We start from the raw sequence: 21,993 nt of genomic DNA, 5'->3' as shown, positions 1-21,993 counted from the left end.
TCCCTTAGATAATTCTTCCCATTGACACAAGCATTAAGAATCCTGTCTATAGCAACCACCTTTTGTCCCCTGAGTGGTTTTCTTAGACAGTTTTGGATGTATCCATCTTGGATGTGTTATTGATCAAGTAAATAGCACAAAGCTGTTAGGGGTTGAACAAAATGATGTGTACAGAAAGCTTTTAATAAGATCTGATAAAAAATCTATTTGAAAGTAAGATCTAAAAGATCGATCACTGGGATGGTTAAAGTAGTTACAAATTTAACCTTCTCTATGCATGCAGCTGCCTAACCCGCAAATTTGATGCGAACTTCCTTTTTTTATGTCTTGCCATTTGTTCTTGAATACCATAGCCCCAAAAATTCTGACCTAATACGACAATTGACAGAACATGTCACTGATGAAAAATTAATCAGACCTCTCCTTTCACAACCTCACCACTTCCCAAACACACTGCCATGCCTTTACAAAAGCCTGGCTATACTTAGTAACAATGTTCTAAAGACTGCCTTCTTCTTGTTCCATGCCCCATTTCCTGTCACCGTAACACTTTAATCCTCTTAAGGTGGCAGGCAATTGTGCCCAAACGTCCTGCTTGTTACACAGTGGGAAATGATTGGGACCTTAGAAGTGCATTTGCAAGCTCTAGGACTATCCAACAGTTAAAAGCAGGGTCAGCTTAAGATATTTTTCTGTCCCACTTAATTTTTGGAGCCCATGTTGTTAACTTTTATTGCTAAATCTGTCTGTCTAAGCTTATATAAGTGATAGTACATTTTCATCAATTTCATGTCACGAAGTTTATATTTTGTGGACAGACATGGTAAAATTTGTCTCCGTCCCAACTAGCAAATTTCAGTCCCGGGACGGAGGAACAGGTCCTAGAGACAGCCCTTTAAGCACAGAAACAAAAGCTAAGGAAATGTTGTATCCAAAACAGTCACAGCCATACCTTCCTGTTTACCACATATACAGTTACGAAAACAATGGCCAATCTAATAACAAACCAAGGCTGGAGACTGCAACTTCAAGGCAACAGAAGAAATAGACTAAACAAAATACAATGTAACAGTTACTGAAAACGCAGCCATTCTGCTAGACATCCAAGCGCAATCTTCAAACCCATAAAAATCTACAAGTAAAGCAACAAAACATCTCAACAGCACCAAATGTTAGAAGCAAAGTCCCAAGGTAACACAAAAATTCAAGCTATCAAGACATAATACAACATGGCTATGTACACATTGAATACATGTAATTCTACTTACCCACAAAATCACCTTGCTATGTACGTATCAGAAATGGTGGTAAAGAATAAACTGTCTAACAATCCCCAAAAAGCAGATTGCGGAGGACAACAATCTTTTCTGTCCCCTGTTGAGAAGCTCAGAAAATGGGAAAACCAACTACGGAAGAAACTCCTGTGTGGTCCTCTCAACAATCTAGTTAATACTAAAGTCTAGACCAGGGGAAGCAAATTGAATGTGATTATGGTTGTCGGAGATGGAGGACCTTGATGGGGGTTTCAAGAAATCATTTTACCTACTCTTAAGTGACTGTAGCATAAGGAAGAATCAATCCACATCCTCCAAAGACCCTTGTTGGACCCTCTGTTGTGAACCAGGGCACTTGATTGACAGTATAAGAAAAGGCAGTAACCCCAAACATTTGTATCAACCTCCCAGGGCAAGGGCTGGGGATTTGGCAAATATCAGCCCATTCTGGGTGTGTTTGACTTTCTCCCAGATATAGGCCAACTCCTGCATCAGATCTGCATTTGGTAACAGCAAAAGCCAGGCAAGAGAGGGGTTGCAAAAGGAAAAAAAATACAAAATCAAATGCTCTTGCTATAAGCTTCCAAGCCCTCCAAACACAACTGTGAAAGTCACGCTCAAAATTGTGTTTCATTTTGTAACTTTCCCATGGAGAGACCTGATTAAATATTCTTTATTTTCATGCATGCTGTTGCTATGGAAAACTGCAAATTCAACCATGATACTCTTTTTTTAAAAGTTATAGTTTATCATGTTGCTACAATTACATGTACACTAAGTGTCCCCATTTTTAGGCTAACTGAGTTGTGATTTATTAGTGTAAGAGTATAATGTAGACCTGTAAATAATATATGGGTACAAAAAGGCAGCAACAGTTAATCCAGTTACCTCTGTCTGTAAGCCAAGGTCACTCCTGGTGGTTTCCAAAAGGGTCTGCATATGTGGGAGGGGGGCAGAGGTCCCATGTTAGTAAAGGTAGTTAGTCTGATAAGTCTGGCCAAGCATAATGATTTATGTAGTACAAAATAAATCAAGCAACCGGATGAATCTTACTGTAATTGTACAAGAAACTTGTAATCAATGACCCAAAACAATCATCAAGATGTGCAGTGTTCAAGGTCAAACATAATTCAGTAGTCAGACACTTTCTCTAAATAGTACAGTCACACTGTCAGTCTCAATGCAAATGACAAGCTAAAATGCAGAGCTGCAACTTATAAAATCATGTCACAGGTACCTTCTCTTTGAGTGTTTTTAGGTAATCGGTGAGGCTGGACAACTGTTCAGTGTTAAAGAACACCTCCTGGGCCAGCAAAGAGACAGGAAAGCATAATTTTAATAGGTAATACAACAGAAATTCAACAGGCTACTAGAAATTACTGTAAAACAAAGACAGGTACATGCCCAACTCACACATGCTGCAAAGCATGCTCTTCAGCTACATGTAGCAAGCAGTGAAAAACTAGAAGTAGCAAATGTATTTCCAAAGACTGAAACATTGGGGAATCGCTCACTGGACTAACTGGAATTCTACTCAACATGCCAATGCAGTTTCAAATACATACACACATTACAACAGTCACAATTCACAAATGAAAGCACAATGACAGCATCCCACAGTGACATGCCAATGCTACTACTTCAAAATGCCTGTGACTACGTAAACGATAAAAAGCAAAAACAGACACAGTCAACTTAGGATCATGCAGATGGTACAAACAGCCCATGCACAATGCAATATCAACAAAACCAAGCACAACCAGAAGACCACAATGATATGCCAACAACAAAACATGTGCACGAAGTACAAAGCACCAGTCCTGGTCTGTAATACATAGAACATAAGCCATGCTAATAAAATCCATACACAATGTGCAATCAACAAAAGGAGGCACAAAATACAACCACAGTGATTTGAGCTTCTTAATGAATAGACAAAGGTTAAAAAAAAACATGCCTACAACCAAACACGTGCAAGAAACACAGACAAAGCACCAGGTCTGTATAGAACTCAATGCTAATGCTAAATTAGAAACAATCCATGCACAATACGCATTCAACAAAAGGCTGCACAAACCATGACAAGACCACAGTGACTTGCCAAACAAACAAAATACATGCAAGATACACTGACAAAGCACTGATCAGTATAGCACTCAAGCCATACTTCAATGCAAGCCATGCACACAGTGCCATGCCTACAACCAAACACGTGCAAGAAACAGACAAACCACCTGGTCCGCATAGAACTCTTCCCCTTCCGAGGAGAACCCTGACCCTGAACATGACCCTGACCCCGACCCCTCGGAGTCGGAGACGGCTATTCTCTCTATCCTGCGCAGGGACTTCTCCAAGGAGCACACCTGATGTCTTAAGTTGTGCAGCTTGAAGGGTAAGGAAAACAGCAGGGAGGGCAAGGAAGGTAGAGTTAGTGCTGATAAGAGGCAATTGAAAGAAAAGGCTACTGATAGAGTAGTATGTACTAGTCACTGTATTTTAAAGATTTGCTGTATTTGACAAAGATTTCATCTGATTTGTCAAAAGTCTACAGACTCAATAGATTGTCTGATCAGAACTGATTGGCCGAAAGTTTGTTCAGGCCCGTATGGTTGGTTAAAAGTTTCTTAGGATCCATCTGGTTGGCTGAAAGGTTGCCAATGACCAACAGAGGCCGATCTTCAGTCCATCATATGATTGGCTCAAAATTTTAAAAGACTTGTCTGATTGGGCAAAAGTTTATACAGGCTCATCTGGTTGGCTGAAAGTCTTGGAAGTCTCTCAACTGATTGGCTGAAAGTTTTGAAAGTCTCTCAACTGATTGGCTGAAAGTTTTGGAAGTCTCTCAACTGATTGGCTGAAAGTTTTAAAAGTCTCACCTGATTGGCTGAGTGTAGGATGTCCTGAGCTGACTCCAGCACCTCCTCCTGTTTGGCGGAGACTTTCTCGGACAGGTTACTGATCTCAATCTCCTCTTTTCTCTTCATAGAGTAGCTCCCACCTGAACAGGAGTGGAAAGATTAAGCTTCTTTTTTACTCTACACAAGTGAACATCAGTCAGTGGCTAGGGGGTCTTGAGTTACAACAGAAGACAATGGCACAGTCAGACAAAACTATCTATTCAGGTAAAATTTACCAGGGCTGGAGGGTCCTGAGTCAGAGAAGATGGGTGTGCTGCTGTCCATGTCTGGAGAGGCCGATGACAGAGAGCTATGGGGTCTTGAGTTACAAAAGACTATAATGACCCAATCAGACAATATAAGATAATCAGCTTTGTGATTTACCAGGGCTGTTTGCTCCTGAGTCGGAGAAGATGGGCTGCTACTGTGTTGGAACAAGTGGTTAAAGGGCTATGGGGTCTTGACTTTCAAAGGACTACAATGACACAATCAGACAGTATTCGATAATCAGGTAGATAATTTACCAAGGCTGGATGGTCCTGAGCTGAAAAAAGATGGTCTTGATATCTAAAGGGTTACATAATCTTTAATAACTAAAGGACTACAATCAATTGTGATACTGTCAGACAAAAACTTTACCAGGGCTGTTAGCTCCTGAGTCGGAGAAGATGGGTGTGGTGCTGTCCATGTTGGGTGAGGCTGATGACAGGGAGCTGGCTGTGGAGGACAGCGGGATCTGGGACACCCGCTTGGAGTAGGTGTCGAACGCTGACTTCGACAGGTGGTCTGTAAAGGAGATGAGGATAAAAGAAGTCATCAAATGGATTTCATAACTTTTGATCAGCAATTTAATTCTGGCAGCAGAGAAATGGCATCTAGGCTACCTGTTAGGACTGGGCTATCTTCAGCAGGTTATTTAGAAGATACTGATTTAACAGACGAGTGTCTTCTACATAATCTGCTGAAGAACAAAAACAAAAACCAGTCTTAGTTTTTGTTCTTCGAATTGCTTTAACCATTTGGCAGGCCTGGGCAATAAGCACTGTTGATAGATTTCTGTTTTGGTGAATAAATATGTGGTCTATACCAGGTCCCAGGTTAACCTTTCAGTTTAGTAATAATTCAGAGGCAGATTTTACAACTACTAAAAAACAGAGAAATAACACAGTTTAGTCCATTGAAATAAGATCATAACAAAGTAAAATATGAAAATAAAGCAAATTATATTGCAGTACCATTGAAATCCTCTGGTATCTCTGATCTTGGCGAGGAAATTGAGGCTCCCTTGGCGGAATAATATCCTTCTTCCGAGGGCTTCCTTTCCTTTGGACTCTTTTTCGTCTTGCCCGTTCTTGAGGAGTTGGGTGGCACTCCTTTAAGTTGCGTGTCCAGACTGTCCAACCTCCCGTGTATATGCACCAACTTGTTCAGGTTAAAGTCGTCTACAGATTCTTCATTGTTTGCATTCTGTTGCTTTGATTTTGCTTGTACTTTCTTCTGAAGTGCAGTCGTTTTGTCGTGATCACACAATTCGTTGGAAACATGTGTAGACTTTGTTTCTCCTAGTTCTCTCTTCTTCCTCAGTTTCTGCTCCTTCGCGATTCTTTGCTCGTATTTTTGTACCTCATCCTCACCAAAGTCGGATTTCCGAATCTCTCCTGGCGAGAGCGACCCGTTTGTCGGTGTCCTAGACTCTTTTTCTACTGCAGTTATATCCTCATCGGACGCCTCTTTTTCATCTGGTTCGCTCACGACTGAATCGTGGTCGTCGTAAGGAGTTTTGTCCAGGGGCGTCGCCGAGTTTAGAGCCTCCATACTGCCGCTGATTTTCCGGGAGAGAAGTCGTTTCGGTTTGGGTTCTGGAATCATCCAGTTTTGGTCTTCTTCTAGAAGATCATCACGGTCTATGGACCCTGAGTCAAAGCAGGAAAAGAAAAGAAATTTACTAAAAATTATTTGACAGAACTGAACAGCCATGTTCCTTAAGTTAATAGTTTGCCTCCTTTGCTTGTGGTTGAGATACAGACCAATGTTGTGATTCTAAAAGCTATGAAACAAGATGAAAGATAGGACCAGACTTCTGACAAACATGTGGGTTAATGGAACAATAAATTGGGAGTGGTTAAAGTCTTGACAGCAACTCAAGTCACTTTTCAACTGGTCAAACTTAAATTAAAAAAAACAATCATGGCATCACAAGATTTGCCACAATTTTGATTTCTATTTCTTTTTTTTCTTTCTTTGACACCCCTTATGATAAGGCTGGAGTGTAGGCCACTCAAGGTTTTAGTGCATCCAAAATTGAGCTTTGTTGACTTTTCCTTAATCTATAGAATACATGATTCTAGACCTGTGGGTGAATCCTTCCCACTTGCGGCTGACTCGTTGGTCTTGTAGACGGCTGTGAACTTCATTTCTGTCGTGAACTCTGCTTTCTGTTCTGGGGCCTCCTCACCGATAATAGACGCTACAAACCAAAAATGATGGTGAAAATGAAAATAAAGCATGCTATTAACCATGCCAATAAACAAGGATACTAAACTAAACTGAAATGTAAAGATATGCAAACAAGTTTCTTCGTCAACAAATGTAGCTACAAAACAACACAAAATAAAGTTAAAATGAATCATGCAAAGTGAAGTAAAGATTATGAAAATGATAAGATAATGATAAAAACAAGATAAGGCACGAAAGACAGAAGTTTCTCATGGAATCTCACCTAGTGTTGAGTCCAGGTCTGCCCTAGCCAGCATGCTCCCCTTCTTTGGGTCTACGTAACCCTTCCTTTTCTTACCTGGTGGAAGAAGAAACTGTGTTGGCCTCTCTTCAGCAAAGGCAAATTCATTTTATATGTATGAAATAATACTTTGTTATGTTTAATGTCAATGTCACCCAAAAATAGAGCAATAAAATTAAAACTAAATTGACAAGGAGAAATGACATAAAGAAAAATAAAATAAAATAAGAAAGAAAGTCAGGACCAGGATCTGCAAGTACCTCATCTTATAATAAGTTCTCCTTCCTTTTTCTCCTCACCTTCATACAGCAGTTCTAATGGTGACTCTCTTTCCCCTGTCTCTTTCTATTCTTTCGAGCTTTCCTTTCTTTTGTTTTCTTCTTTTTTTTCCTTTCTCTTTTCTTCTTTTTTTCTTTAACTCCCTTCTCTTTTCTTCCCTCCTTACCTTCATACAGCAGTGCGGGTTCGTTATCCAGCTCCACGGTCCTGACGCTCTCCTCCCGTTTCCCTTCATCCCCTCCCTCACTTTCTTTCCTTTATCTTTCTTTTTCTCTCCCTTTCTTTTTACATCAATCTCCAGTTTTCTAATGCTCTTTTTCCATTCTCTTTTTCTTCCTTTCTAACCTTCATACAGCAGTGCTGGTTCGTTGTCCAGCACTACTGTCTTCACACTCTCCTTGCATTTCCCTCCCTCTCCAAACCCCTGCCTCTTATTTTCCTTCTTTTTTCTCCCTCTTTTCCCCCCTCCCTCCCTCCCTCCCCCTCTCCCTTCATCCTCACCTTCATACAGCAGTGCGGGTTCGTTATCCAGCTCCACAGTCCTGACGCTCTCCTCCCGTTTCCTGCGTAGCCTGTCCGACAGCGGGCGGAACCCCGACCCGTCTGTCTCAGCCTCCTCCTCATTCCTTCCCTCCTTTCCCTTTACTTCACTTCTCTTTTCTTTCATTCTTTCTTTCTTTCTTTCTCTTTCCTCCTCTCCCTCCCTCCCTCCTCCATCCTCTATACAAGACAGGTTTGCAATATCAATCTCTACTTTTCTACTGCTATGTTTCCCTCTCTTTCTATTCTCTCTGCCTTTTTGCTTCTTTTTTTCACTCCCTTCTCTTTTCTTCCCTTCCTCACCTTCATACAACAGCGCGGGTTCGTTATCCAGCTCCACCGTCCTGACGCTCTCCTCCCGTTTCCTGCGTAGCCTGTCCGACAGCGGGCGGAACCCCGACCCGTCTGTCTCAGCCTCCTCCTCATTCCTTCCCTCCTTTCCCTTTACTTCACTTCTCTTTTCTTTCATTCTTTCTTTCTTTCTTTCTCTTTCCTCCTCTCCCTCCCTCCCTCCTCCATCCTCTATACAAGACAGGTTTGCAATATCAATCTCTACTTTTCTACTGCTATGTTTCCCTCTCTTTCTATTCTCTCTGCCTTTTTGCTTCTTTTTTTCACTCCCTTCTCTTTTCTTCCCTTCCTCACCTTCATACAGCAGTGCAGGTTCGTTATCCAGCTCCACCGTCCTGACGCTCTCCTCCCGTTTCCGGCGCAGCCTGTCCGACAGCGGGCGGAACCCCGACCCGTCTGTCTCAGCCTCCTCCTCATTCCTTCCCTCCTTTCCCTTTACTTCACTTCTCTTTTCTTTCATTCTTTCTTTCTTTCTTTCTCTTTCCTCCTCTCCCTCCCTCCCTCCTCCATCCTCTATACAAGACAGGTTTGCAATATCAATCTCTACTTTTCTACTGCTATGTTTCCCTCTCTTTCTATTCTCTCTGCCTTTTTGCTTCTTTTTTTCACTCCCTTCTCTTTTCTTCCCTTCCTCACCTTCATACAACAGCGCGGGTTCGTTATCCAGCTCCACCGTCCTGACGCTCTCCTCCCGTTTCCTGCGTAGCCTGTCCGACAGCGGGCGGAACCCCGACCCGTCTGTCTCAGCCTCCTCCTCATTCCTTCCCTCCTTTCCCTTTACTTCACTTCTCTTTTCTTTCATTCTTTCTTTCTTTCTTTCTCTTTCCTCCTCTCCCTCCCTCCCTCCTCCATCCTCTATACAAGACAGGTTTGCAATATCAATCTCTACTTTTCTACTGCTATGTTTCCCTCTCTTTCTATTCTCTCTGCCTTTTTGCTTCTTTTTTTCACTCCCTTCTCTTTTCTTCCCTTCCTCACCTTCATACAACAGCGCGGGTTCGTTATCCAGCTCCACCGTCCTGACGCTCTCCTCCCGTTTCCTGCGTAGCCTGTCCGACAGCGGGCGGAACGCCGACCCGTCTGTCTCAGCCTCCTCCTCATGCTCCTCCTGCACTGGGGCCAGGAATGGACCGTCCCTCTCCGTCTGTATCCCCATCTAAATTCAGATTCAGGCAACAGCAATCAACTTTCATTCACAGGAGCTAGACATTTTTGGAAGTAGAGTGTAACATGGACATGCTAAGGAGTTCCTGCAAAGCCTCTTTTCTGTAAGGCTATCAGGAATGGACCATCTCTGTCCGTCTGTATCCCCATCTATGAAGGGAGATTCTAGATTTAGCGTAAAGCATTTTCAAGACCTCAGTCTAAATTGTCAATGAATTATTACAGGCTTTCCAGAAAATTGAGCTTTTTCAGAATCAAAGGTCTACAAGGTTACATACTGAAAAAGTCAAACTGAGTAGTTTTCATAAATTGACTGTAAAATAAGAAGGAATGGACCGTCTCGCTCTGTCTGTATCTACAGAAGCAGAGTCAGGCAAATCAATTGAATTTTACATTCACAGGATCCTGGAGCAAGACATCTTTGCAATGGGAGTAAACAAAGCTACATCAACCATTTTAAAAAAAGATGGGGATGACACAGCGTTTTTGGCAAACTTAAGGCCCTACCAGAGTGAATGTGCCAAAAGTAGTCATTTTGCCTAAGAAAATCATTCTAAATTACATGAAACAGAGATCTTTTGAAAGATACAAGAAGTACATACTTTGCCACATGGTATAATTGTATATAAGGCTACATGTATGCATAAACTGGGTTCTATAGATGAGACACTGCAAAAAAAATGAGAACATTAGCTGAGAGAAGGAAAAGGAAAGTAAGGAAATAGTCCAAACACCCCAAGCAAGCACACCACCCTCCACCTCACCTCCTCCACTATTGCACCCGCCAGCTTGCGCAGACACTGCGTCTTCACGTCGCTTAGCAACTCCTCCATCAGCTGTTCCTCCATACTGTCCCACTCTGAACCCTCCGACACACCACTGTCACCATCACCACTCTACAGTAATGTTACAGTAGTTAGCAGTAAGTATCAGTAACTACACCATTGTCACCCTCACCGCTCTACAGTAACGTTACAGTAGTTAGCAGTAAGTATCAGTAACCCTCCGACACACCACTGTCACCATCACCACTCTAATGTATAGGTGTTAACCAATAGTATCAGATTAGTCAATGTGATCTAGATTTATTTAGCAATTGGTTAATAAAATGGTCAATAAAGCATTGTAGAAGACTATGGATCACCTCTTTGATTTGCCATGTTTGTCAGCTTTAGCAAGCCTGCCTCATCAGGCTAGTTCAGTATGGACAGGCTGGTCACAGCCATTGAATAGCAAATTAAATTGGGTGAGGCGGACTGTACGGTTTTTAACAGGATTCATCCAGTTCCAGCATTCTCACACAAAAACATGACATCATAGTGGTTTCAGTTTGATGACTATTCCACTTTAAATTTTTGTACAATATTTCTATATTTTTATATGCCAACACACAAAGAAACCGTCCTCATTGCTGCACTTTTTGCTCAGTTTGTGTGATGGTACTGGTTATCATAATGTACTTACAGTGGTGGTTCTTGTAGGAATGGGTCGTGCTATCTTCCCCGCCTTCTCAATGGCAGAGTCCACCACGTCCTCGGCAACCCTGAGCGCCATGCCCAGGCTGCTGGCAACGCCCGGCGTCGAGGACCCGTTCTGGGGCATTTGGGACTGCTGCTGCCTCTCAGCGGCAAGAGCTAAGGGAGAATGAAAATGATTTATAACAGACTGTAGCATGGAAACATTCAACATGATAGGTTTTAAGTATATAGACCGAGACTGAGTATTCAAAAAAATACTTAAATCCATACTATAGTACAACTTGTTCTATAAGGTAAAAAATGTGGAGAGTGAGTTTTGTGTATTAGAGAATATTTTTCACAGCTAACAAAAAAAATACAATTATTATAGCATGGTTCAAATTTTGGCTGGTTTCACAAGGACAGCCTCTAGAAAGAATGCAAATTAAAGAATTGAATTTATCGTTCTTGAAGCAAAGACCTATAGCAGCAAACAAGATTTGCAATCACTAACTTATGCACCTTAAACCTAACAATTAGATTTTTGGTAGAAAAGGTTCTAGTTGAACCTACCTGCAGACACAATGGGCTGTGCCATCGCCGTGACGATGGTCTCGATCTGAGTCTTGAAGGTCTCCACAGAGGAGGGGTCTCTTCCTGAGAAGTAAACAGTCAAACAAAAAGCCATCTATGAGATTCCACCCTCTGTCTTACATATTTCTTATTGTTTTCCAGACCTCATCCAAAGTCTTCTAATAAAGGGTCTGATACTTGACATGCAATGTGTTTGATGCCCACATGATACCTGACCTACTCAATGACAAAGCGGTAGTGCCAGAAATAAGAATTTAGATGAGTACAAATACATTTCAAAAGTGTGTATTTAAGGTTTGTAATGTTTAGCTTGTATGTATGTATCCTCATTGCTTTTACAATTATGTTTAATATAAAAGTCAGATGTTTCAGACAGCATCCGCTGTCTTTCGTCAAACAAAGAAACAAGCAAACAAACAGACAAGCAGACGTACTGTTGTAAGCGAACTTGTCCAGCCCGTCTGTCTGCACCTCCGTGTCCGAGAAGGCGAACTCCGGGTCAGTCTGGCATCCGGCGTCCGAGGTCGGGGAGGTCGGCCGGGGTCGTGGGCCGATCCTGCCGGGCGCCGTGTAGGTGGAGTCATGGTCACTGTCGGACGCTGTAAGATATCAATCAATAATCAATCAATCAAATAATATCTTAACTTTTAGCTGATATCCGGGCACCGTGTGGGTGGACTGAATCCGTGGAGTCATGGTCACTGTCGGACGCTGGAACAGACATATCAATCGATAAATCAGTCAATCAATAATTAATCAATCAATAATTAATCAATAATTGATAATCAATTGATTCTGCCGGGAGCCCTGTAGGTGGAGTCATGGTCGCTGTCGGACGCTGGAATCATAGAACATATCAACCTATCAATAATCAATCAAACTATAATCAATCAATCAATCAATGATTCTGCCTGGCACCGGTCACTGTCGGACGCTGTAACAGGAAAAAACAATCAATCAATCAATCAACCAATAATTAATCAATAGCCAATGGTCGCTGTCTGATGCTGGAACAGACATATCAATCAATCAATCAATCAATACATCATTCAATTGACCAACCAACCAATCAATCAATCAATCAATCAGTCAACCAATCAATCAATAACTCTGACTCTACCAGACCCCATGTAGGTGCAGATGTGGTCATTGCCTAAGATGTTTTTAATAAAAAGTAATACATGTATTTGATTTTCCAGTTCAGCCTTTTCTAATGCAGGAACCAACAATTCTACATGTAATTGGTGTGGACTCATATTACCAAACAAATATTTAGGCCAGTCATTTTGCTGCACTGACATGACAATAATTCAACTGGACACTTAACTTCCGACCTTCAAAACACAAAAGTCCAGACCAATCTTAGGTCACCTGTGCAGCTGCTGGTGCAGGGAAGGTCCTGGGAACGGTTCCAGGTGGGCACACCTGTTGTTCTGCAGGACAGGTAACTGTCAGGTAACACAGGTACCCCCAGGGCATACCTCATCACTATCAGCATAGGGGCAATTGGAGAATTCAACATTCAGTCTATTTAAGTAGCTTTTGGCACCAAATTTGTATAGGTTATGGGATCTGACAGCAGGGAGAAGGTTAAGCCATGAGTCTGGCAAGAACTGAATGTAGGACAATGATTGCGAAGAGGAATATGCTGCTTTCAAACAAGCTTGTTGTTTGACAGCCGGCTGAGGACAGGTACAGTGAAAACAGTCTTTTAGAAGACCAATAAGAGGACCAATAAAATCTAGTCAGAGCATGATATATTATGTAACATTGTGGACAGGTGGTCACGCTATAGACAGGATTCTTAACTTGTGTCAATGGCAAAAAATTATCTCAGGAACCACCAAGAAGTTGCCATGTTAGTGGTTCTTGATAATATGATGATGATGATGACTAGTACAGGTTTGCACTGCATGGAAACAAAGATTTCCACAAGTTTGCAAGCTTGGGCACTATGGTGAAACCCAACATTTCCTTGCTGTGTACACGGCTTTCCTACACTCGTGTCACCAAGATTGGACACATGTGCACACAAAAGTGCACACAAAGTGTCCAAAGTTTCCCACCTTAGGAAACATCTCGTGCCGGGAATAATTAACCATGATAATAGAGACTTGTGAAGTGCGTGAAAATTTACCTCGAGCAAGGAGCGCCTTGCCTGAGTAATTGTTTAAACTTTTTGCCCTGGGTAAAATGACGTAAACCTATGATTTTTTAAAACCTCATTGTGTAAACCCCTGATACGTGTCTAATTCGTTACATAATCGGGAAAGCCTAAAATACTGGTGCCAAACGATAACGCATTAAATGTGTGGCATGGTGTTGTATTGAAAACAAAACGAATGCTCTCATGATTTCACTCTTATAAACATTGACGTATGGGTCGGAGTCGTTGATTAAGGAGAACTCCAGCATATTGCCTGCTTTGCGTTTTCATTGCAAACATTGGCGTCTCTTGGTGCAATTTTGACTCCCATTTGTCTGACTCTAAGCCTGAGTCACGTTGTAAACAAAGACAACACGACGTACCCACGCGGAGTCTAATTGGCATATCATTGTTCCCAAATTAAACCACAGAACTCGATATCTAACATTGAAGTTCTTGTTTCACGTCACTGCTCCATAGGTATAAAATATACGGGTGATTTGGGTTCGAAACCTTATCCCCAAACCGGGACCGTACGTCATCGACATAGCCTCTAAAAGGCCCCGATCGCGCGAGGATGACTGGGGATAATAGTAGAAATTGGCCAAATAGATCAAGGATTAAATAGTATGCTAAGGGAGTCGGCTACGGAGAGAGGGTTCAACTTGCAAGCAAAAATCCTCACTATAGCCGGCGTAGCTAGTTTATCATCGACCATTTGCGATCTTCTGTATTTGGGTCTATGATCTACGAGTTGATTTGAATCTGCAAGGATCCTTGGAATCTGTGCTTTTGTGAAAGAGTCATATTTGCCCGTTGTAAAAACAAACACCGATTTGATGTGTATTGTGCTGTCTGGGCTTTTGTTTCTATGGCAAGGGCGACAAAAAACTGAACGTAAATCTTATCTTTCTGTATTAATTTTCTGTACCGACTGTGATGTTCGTTCAAGTCACATGAATCTAGACTGCTATGTGTATCACTTTGATTAATAGAAAGATTAACTACGCCACACGCGAACTATTATCGACATAGGTCCGTGTCTCCGTACAACACACACACACACAACATGTTCACCTTGCACTGAATGGCGTCCATTGCCATTTAGTAAATGTTGTTTTGGAACATGACATGTAATATATTTGACTTGATGTATTCTAATTTCCTCGCCGGTTATATCGTCGATAGAACGATTTACTTGCAACTTCTACTGTTAACCTACTAGTTTATCAGGCTGTCGTCATCATTTATAAGACACAGCCGCATGTTTTTACACCGTCCTTGGCAGGTATTGTTAATCTGTGAAAAACCAGTAATCAGGCTGCTCAAAACAGAATGTATGCAATAGACATACACGGTGTTTCACAAGTAATTATGTCTGTGTCAATGCAAATTCTAGTAAAAAAAAAGGGACATCCAATAGTATTTCTCGGTTAGCACGTGGTTTAAAAAGCAGGGACCAATCAAGGTTCTTGTCACCATTTTCAAATCTTTCAGTTTGTATTTGAGGAGCCTGTGTCGTTGTGTGCAGATGTGTGTTGTTGCTTTCTCTGTGTCTGGATACTAGCGTGGGTTATTCGACTCCTGCCTGGGATTATTTTGAGCTTGGTTTCTATTCTACGACAAGACTGATGCAAGGCGTTTGAACACAGAACATCGCGACAGGGAGCTACCTTTGTGACTTCCTTGTAAAGCCACGGAGGTTATATGGACAAATAACCTCCTTGGTAAAGCAAGACAGTCCGGACTTTTGACTACGGCTTCGCCCCGGACTTTTCAACCCGTGTCGGATAAAGAATGTGGACATTACAACGGCGTGTCTGTCTGGATACAGTAAAGCAACGAGCGACGAGTCATACGGACTATGCTTCCCTCCAGGCTAGGTTTAAGTCCGACACTACTGCGCCACTGGACAATTCAGCCTGACTACCTCAGTTCGATGAAAACGATGACTTTCTGCCTCTAGAGGGCAGCAGTTAGACAGAATTGTAGACAACAACATTTGAAATCCATGTAGAATTCGAAATTATCAATGCATGTAGCTGTTAACCTAATAGATTTGTTAGAGTTTTGTACATGTTTCTAAATAATGTTAGATGTATCTGGATTCTTTTGTTAATTTTCATTTAGACACTTCGTACGTTTTCACCTTTTGTCTTGGTATTGTTAGCTTAGTCTGTGTGTAACTGTGAACGTTTTGAAAGACTGCATGTGTAAATGTAAATGTATGTAATTGAGAGAATATATCGGCTGGAATGTATTGGTTGTTGTTTATCTCTAATAGTGAATAAAATGTCAATCTATCATGAACTTTACGAACAATGATTCCGTGTGCTTTCGGTATGACGAGGTGGTATGAGGGAGGGGGCTGGGAGGGGGCAGGCGGGTGCCCGGAGGGGGGGGGGGGGACGGGTTTCGGGCGTAGTAGCATAGCAACGACACTACTTTCAATGACAAAGGGTATTTTGAAGGAGTACCCGGATGTGTCTGGACGGCCCGCGCGGTAAGGAAAAGATAATTAGGTGATAATTACGCGATAACTACTGCTAAATTATGCACCACTCGTTCGCACACAAAGGCCGACACATGTAGTTTCCACACATGTCCACACGTTTACACACTTGTGCGCACAGGTTTACATCGAAGGACACAAAGTGTACACGACAGTGGTCCGTTTACACAGATGTGCATAGGTTCCCCAAAAGGGACACATGGCGTTTCCACTGTGGGAACTCATTGAAACCCGTGGAAATCAGGGATTTCCTAGCAGGTATACACAGGTTTTCAAAGCGGAAATCTGTCTGTTCAAGCAGTGTTGACTGTATATCAATGGCCAGATGGTCCTTATGTAGAGGTGGTTACTTGTACAGGTTTGACTGTATTTCTCCGGTAAAGTATGCAGGTGGGACACAACAGAATATCCTTGGGGCATCCCTGATCATTATCATTGGCAGTTCAAGCTATTAACGAGCGTTTCTAGTATGGGCCTCCTGCTAGGTGAGGTGGGAAATGATCGGAAAGTTTGACTGAGTGTGTAATCTAATGTGGTTTCTTACAAGTCGTTGCTTGACAGGACAGGTAATTTTCAGGTAGATTATACAGGTGAGGCAGCACAGGTGTCCTCAGAGCACACCTGATTGGTTTCATTGTCACAGAAAATGCTTCACAGGCTTTGACAAGATTAGGCTAGACCTTTCTAGAAGTTTGAGACTTTTGGCTTTTTTGGTCTGTCTTGAAATGAGTTGGACCTGTGAGAACCTACAACAAAATCAAATACTCATTGACACTAGCTGGACAAACACTGATTCAGAGTAAAAGTTCTTTGTAAGCCTCCTAAAGACAGCAAAAAACATATTTATTAAACGTTTTAGCCTAGATACTTGGTTATTGACATATTTTGAGCTATTCTAAACTCTTTCTCCTAGATCCCTTAATCCTTCACATCCACATGTTATCATACACCATGGGTCATTTAAGGACAAAGACAAATCATGACATTATAAAGTATGAAAAGAATGCCCCTATGGATTGCTGTCAATTCTAAGGAAATTAATGAGTCGATAGAGAAATTCCGGACTAATAGATTGTCATGCTATGATCACAGGATTTGGTGGGGATGAATGTCATTTAACATGATTATGTAAACTTTAAGCTGGGATTTTCTAAATTACCTTTTTATCCCACATCAGAAGATCTGAGATCATGTAGAGAAAGGTTATTTTAGGACATCCGTGGGAAAACAATTTCAAAAGTATTCGCCAATGGCAAGAGCTACGCTATCATAGTTAAGTCATGAATAGGCTTTTTGACTTTCTTCAAGGTCTTGCCGCAAGGAACAGTGGCGTAAATCGTGGGAAAGATCTTTATCTAGCTTAAAAGATCTTAAAGGATTCCACAGTACGGAACTACGGATGCTGAACTAGGGGCCCAAACCTGCATGTAAACCACTTAATAATATTCTCCATCCCAAGAACTTAGTCTACCAATAACAACTCCCGACCACAGCATGTCCAAAGTACCAGATATCAAAACCAGAAATTCCGCCGCAGTACTTTAGAAAGCTACTAGGGGGCCCATTATTGAGCTTGACCTTTGTTTTCCCGACCCCTAACTACATGTCAAATACATAAGGGCCTATACACAGCTTCTCGAATTATACTGTCCACAGATACACAAAGATAAGCAGTACCTAAAACATAATATCCTTCTTGGCGAAGGTTACATAACCGAAGACCTCATACCTGCCCAGACCATCTTTGCGAGGAAAATCCCCTCCTGCACAGTCTTGGGTTTCTGAGGTTCGATCCACCCGTACTTGGCTGTATAGAAACCATCTAGTTCGCCTTTCTTTGGCCATCCAGTATCAATCCATACAGGCTTTGCATTGACGATTTTTCCTTCCGTACTATTCAGGGCATATGCTGCTACTGCTGTGGTGAGGCCATTCGTTCCTTTTGTCAAATTCTTGGCCGGTTTTGTTTTCGAATCAACCTCTTCGTCCTCCATTAGTTGGGTTGTACGGATCTTGGTGAGGATGAAGGCGTCGCCCTCAACTCTGGGGTATTTTAGTTTCTCAACTTTTTCCTTCACTTGTGGCTGTTTATCATCAACAGCTTTCGGACCCTGGGATGATTCTGGGATCTTGTCGCTTCTGCGGACCTTGCGAAGCATCACAGTGTTGTCTGCTTTCTCATTGGTCAATATCGGTGTAACAGCTTTCAAGTTGGTTTTTAACTCCAAAGAAGTCTCTTCTGTCTTACCAGGACTTTTGCCTCTTGTGTGCTGTTTCATCTTGGAGGGTTGGACCTCCTTGGAAGCTGAAAATGTCTGAACGACCTTCTTTGTTTCTTTTGTTTCTCTTGTGCCAGCTTTGGGCTTTGACTCCAAGGAAGTTTGTTCTGTTGTACCAGAACGTCTGTTCCTTAACTGCTGTTTCACTTGGGAAGGTTTGAAATCATTAGATGTTGAAGAATTCTTGACATCCTTCTTAGGAGTTTCTTCAGTTACCTTGGGCTTGTAGACCTCCTTCTTACTTTCCTTCTTCTGATCACTTGAAGGAACTTTCACTTTCTTGAAGTCCGCTCTTCTGCTAAAACCTCTGCTTCTCCTTGTAGCTGCTGTAGACTTCTTAATTACAGTTTCTTGAGACACTTTTCCTTCAAACTTTTCATACACATTCCTTGGGAGTGACCTTGACCTCAAGTCACCTCCAGTCTTAGACATGTTCCTTGGAAGAGACTTGGAACGTATCTCAACTGAAGGATTCTCCTCGACAAAGGACTCATAAAGAGATATCCTCTCCTTGACGAGATTTGCCTGCACGTTGGGGATTTCTCTGAAGACTTCCACACTTGTGGCAGAGAACTTTGACGGGTCGATAGTCAAAGGTCCAATCTCAGGTTTTTTCTCAGAGTTGTCTTCACTGATTAAGTTTTCCTCAGATCTTGATAACCTCATCCTTGTAGGTGAGGCTAGCAATGTCTTCTTGGTTTTTTCCTTCCTAAACGTCTTCCGAGTACCTATATCTAGGAGATCTTCTTGACTTCTTGAGAACTTCTTAATCTGCGAGACTTTATCTACAAGATCTTCTTGCCTCCTTGACAATTCTTGACTTGTCTTCTTGCCTCCATCATTGCTTAATTTCTTCTGAGAACTTTCATCTAAGTGATCTTCCTGACTCCTTGAGAACTGCTGGCTTGACTTTTTGCCGACATCTTTGCTAAACTTCTTCTGTGAATCATCTTCAAGGAGGTCATCTTGGCTTCTTGAGAGCCATTTGCTCCTGTTCTGAAACAGGTTTTCTATAGAGTAATACCCTTTCAGATCTAGTTTCTTCGGAGGCGGCATTTCTACTTTTGTAGAAACAAACTCGTCCTTCTTTGATGTTGGTTCTGTCTTAGCCAGTAGGAGAGAGGCTGAGGATAAGGCTTTGGAAGGGCTTGGAGAAGAATCAGGAAGCTCCTGAAGAGGTTGTTGTACAACTTCTTCTTTCTCTAACTTCTCTAACCCTGCTCTTTTGCTGACAGTTGCTTTTGCTTTTCTGTCTATGTCTTTGTCTTTCTCCCTAGATTTTGCTGAAGTTGTAGAAAGTTCTTGGTCTTTGTGCAGCATTTCCTCTGTTTTGGTTGAGATTTTATGCATGTCAGATTGCTCTTGGGTTTCTTGTGCTTTTCTTGTAAAAGCTGATTTTCTGTTCTTGTCTTTGTCATGCTCTCTAGATTTTGCTGCCAGTGTAGAGAGTTCTTGGTCTTTGTACTGCATTTCCTTTGTTTTGGTTGAGACTTTATGGATGTCAGATTGCTCTTGGTTTGCTTGTGCTCTTCTTGTAACACTAAGTCTTGCTTTTCTGTAGTCCTCTTCGTTCAGTTCTTTACTTTTTGCTGCTGTTGTAGAAAGTTCTTGGTCTGTGTACTGCACTTCCTCTGTTTTGGTTTGAACTTTACGGATGTTGAGGCGTTCTTGCTCTGATTGTTCTCTGCTTGAGACAGCTTTTCTTTGCAGCTTGTCTTTGTCATTTTCTTCCAACTTTCCTGCCGTTGAGGACTGTTTTTGATTCAAGCTTGGCTCTCTCTCTACTTTGGGTGAGGCTTTAGGAATGTCAGTGGGCTCTTGTTGCTTTGACACCACTTCAGATGACAGATCTAAAGCAGTAGACTTTCCTTTAGCATGGTTATACTCGACATCATCAAACACAACTGTGTCTTTGTCATTAGGGTCCACCAAGCACAAGTATCTGAGGTCTGATGTTGACTTTGTCTTACATTGTTCACCACTTTCCAAACGTACTGAAAGCTCCTCCCTCACTGTTTTCCTTTCTTTGTCACCATCTCCTACAACTGCTTTCGTCTCATTTTCCTGAGAATCTGAAGCCCTTATGGCTGTAGAGTCACCGCTGATGTCTATGTTCATGCGAGACTTGTAGTATGTTGTCTTTACTTTCTTACTATGATCTTCAACATCTTCTTCGCTTCTCCACCTTGTTGAACTTCTAAGATCGCTTTGCGAGCCAGATTTTTGCCTCGGTAGGTTTTCAGACTGTCTTGCGAATGTTTCTTCCTTCTCTTGAACATTGGGCGCTGAGTTTGACCGAATTCTTGAACAGTACGGACAGTCGCCTCTTCTTCTCTGATGTGCACGCGATCGAGAGTACGTGTGCCAGCATTTTCGGGTATCTAACGTCGACGAGTCAGCAAAACCTTCTAAGAACAAAATCTCATCTCCAATCTTGCTCAGATCAGGCGTACTCTTGCTCTTTTGCATCCATTTCAGTCGGTTTTGGATCACGTAAGCCTCGTTCTTTGCTCGCCGGATGTTGTAGATGACAGGAGTAAGGTCAACAGCCAACCGAATGTGGTCGCTACAGTCTGCTTTCTTCGGGGGCATCTTACGGCCCTCCATGCAGTCGTATATGTGGGTAAAGAAGGTGTGGTCACCATGGCTATCGTGGTCTCCATTTGACTCTTTGTTGCTGGCTCTGTTCTTTTGGTGATGAGAGAATTTGTCTGTGTTCTTTCTGCCATGGAGACAGGTAAAGTCAGATTTTGTGGTATCAGTTCCTTCCGAGACATGGATGTCTTTAAGACAAGAGTAGTCCGTCATTTTAAGTTTTTAAAGTTTGACTAGATTTTAAGTCAGACGAGATTTCAAGACAGATCTTAAGTCAGACTAGATTTTAAGTCAGGTTTAAGTCAGACTAGATTTTAAGTTTGATTTTAAGTAATTAAAAAACAGAAAAGATGCTTCAATTTGAAGTTCAAAGTTAAACCCTATGTAGACTAGCTGTCACATTATACAGGAAAGAATCACTGATAGCGGATGCTATCTGAAATGTCTGACCATTTACAAAATCTATCCAGTTGCTTGAGTAAGTCTGGTATTGTGTATACAATGCAGCTGACAAGTATCTACTATTTCTGAAAAAGAGGCTTCCTTATACAATGCCTTGTACTGTTACTTTTTGTAGTGACTCAGGTGTTTGGAATTTGGAAGATTTAAAATCAAAGGAATTGTAATTTCAGGGGATTAGCAGCTCTGGCAAACAAATTACAGACTTTTCAAAGAGTTTGGGCACAACCAACGATCTGTGTCTTCAAGTTGATAATTATATGTTTGTGCTCTGTGACGTGGTAGCTTTCACACAACACATAACAAAACAGACAGCTCTGTCCAAATCCCAGGTCGGGAATGTTCTTAGATCGTTAAGAATGAAGTTAAAAAGCCGCCAACAATCCCGAATTCTTCAAAATTGCAGTGTGTTAAACTAGTGTAACACTTTTACAATCATTCTCTAGATACTAAATGGACAAGAAGTAAATTTTACAGGTGACAAACATTTCAAAAAGGGACCACAACACAACCTAACTTGTCAAAATGCAGCCCACAAAACTGTTCATTAAATGGTACCCTAGCAACCACAGATGTTTTTAAGTATGTTACCTGCCTGGTTTCAGATTACGCACCTATATTAATAGAACAGATTAAAATGTTGATATGGATAAGATGTCTTTGAGTAGCTCTAATTTGCTCTTTACAAAAAGATTGTCAGGTGATGTTT

At 41.7% G+C, this 21,993-nt stretch overlaps 2 protein-coding genes across 2 annotated transcripts in view; both read right to left on the bottom strand.

The window, feature by feature from the left end:
* The window catches only part of LOC136421004 (trichohyalin-like), a 41,858-nt gene that overhangs the window by 7,886 nt on the left and 11,979 nt on the right, over positions 1–21,993 (bottom strand). Inside the window, exons 5-12 of the mRNA XM_066408150.1 lie at positions 11,728–11,892; positions 11,273–11,356; positions 10,707–10,876; positions 10,007–10,138; positions 8,031–9,234; positions 6,891–6,965; positions 4,811–4,957; positions 4,151–4,272 (exon numbers count right to left, since the gene is read on the bottom strand). Of these exons, the coding sequence (XP_066264247.1) occupies positions 4,151–4,272; positions 4,811–4,957; positions 6,891–6,965; positions 8,031–9,234; positions 10,007–10,138; positions 10,707–10,876; positions 11,273–11,356; positions 11,728–11,892 (2,099 nt within the window). The remainder of the gene's footprint in view (positions 1–4,150; positions 4,273–4,810; positions 4,958–6,890; positions 6,966–8,030; positions 9,235–10,006; positions 10,139–10,706; positions 10,877–11,272; positions 11,357–11,727; positions 11,893–21,993) is intronic.
* LOC136420958 (micronuclear linker histone polyprotein-like) lies at positions 12,184–21,038 on the bottom strand. The gene is made up of 2 exons (XM_066408099.1): positions 17,681–21,038; positions 12,184–12,227 (listed from the first exon to the last, which is right to left on the bottom strand). Exons 1-2 carry the CDS (start codon positions 21,036–21,038, stop codon positions 12,184–12,186), a joined length of 3,402 nt encoding a protein of 1,133 aa, XP_066264196.1.

The sequence above is a fragment of the Branchiostoma lanceolatum genome, chromosome 15, assembly GCF_035083965.1.
Source record: "Branchiostoma lanceolatum isolate klBraLanc5 chromosome 15, klBraLanc5.hap2, whole genome shotgun sequence".
Lineage (NCBI taxonomy): Eukaryota > Metazoa > Chordata > Leptocardii > Amphioxiformes > Branchiostomatidae > Branchiostoma > Branchiostoma lanceolatum.
Note: the sequence above shows the minus strand (reverse complement) of the source record. Positions and strands in the feature narration are given on the sequence as shown.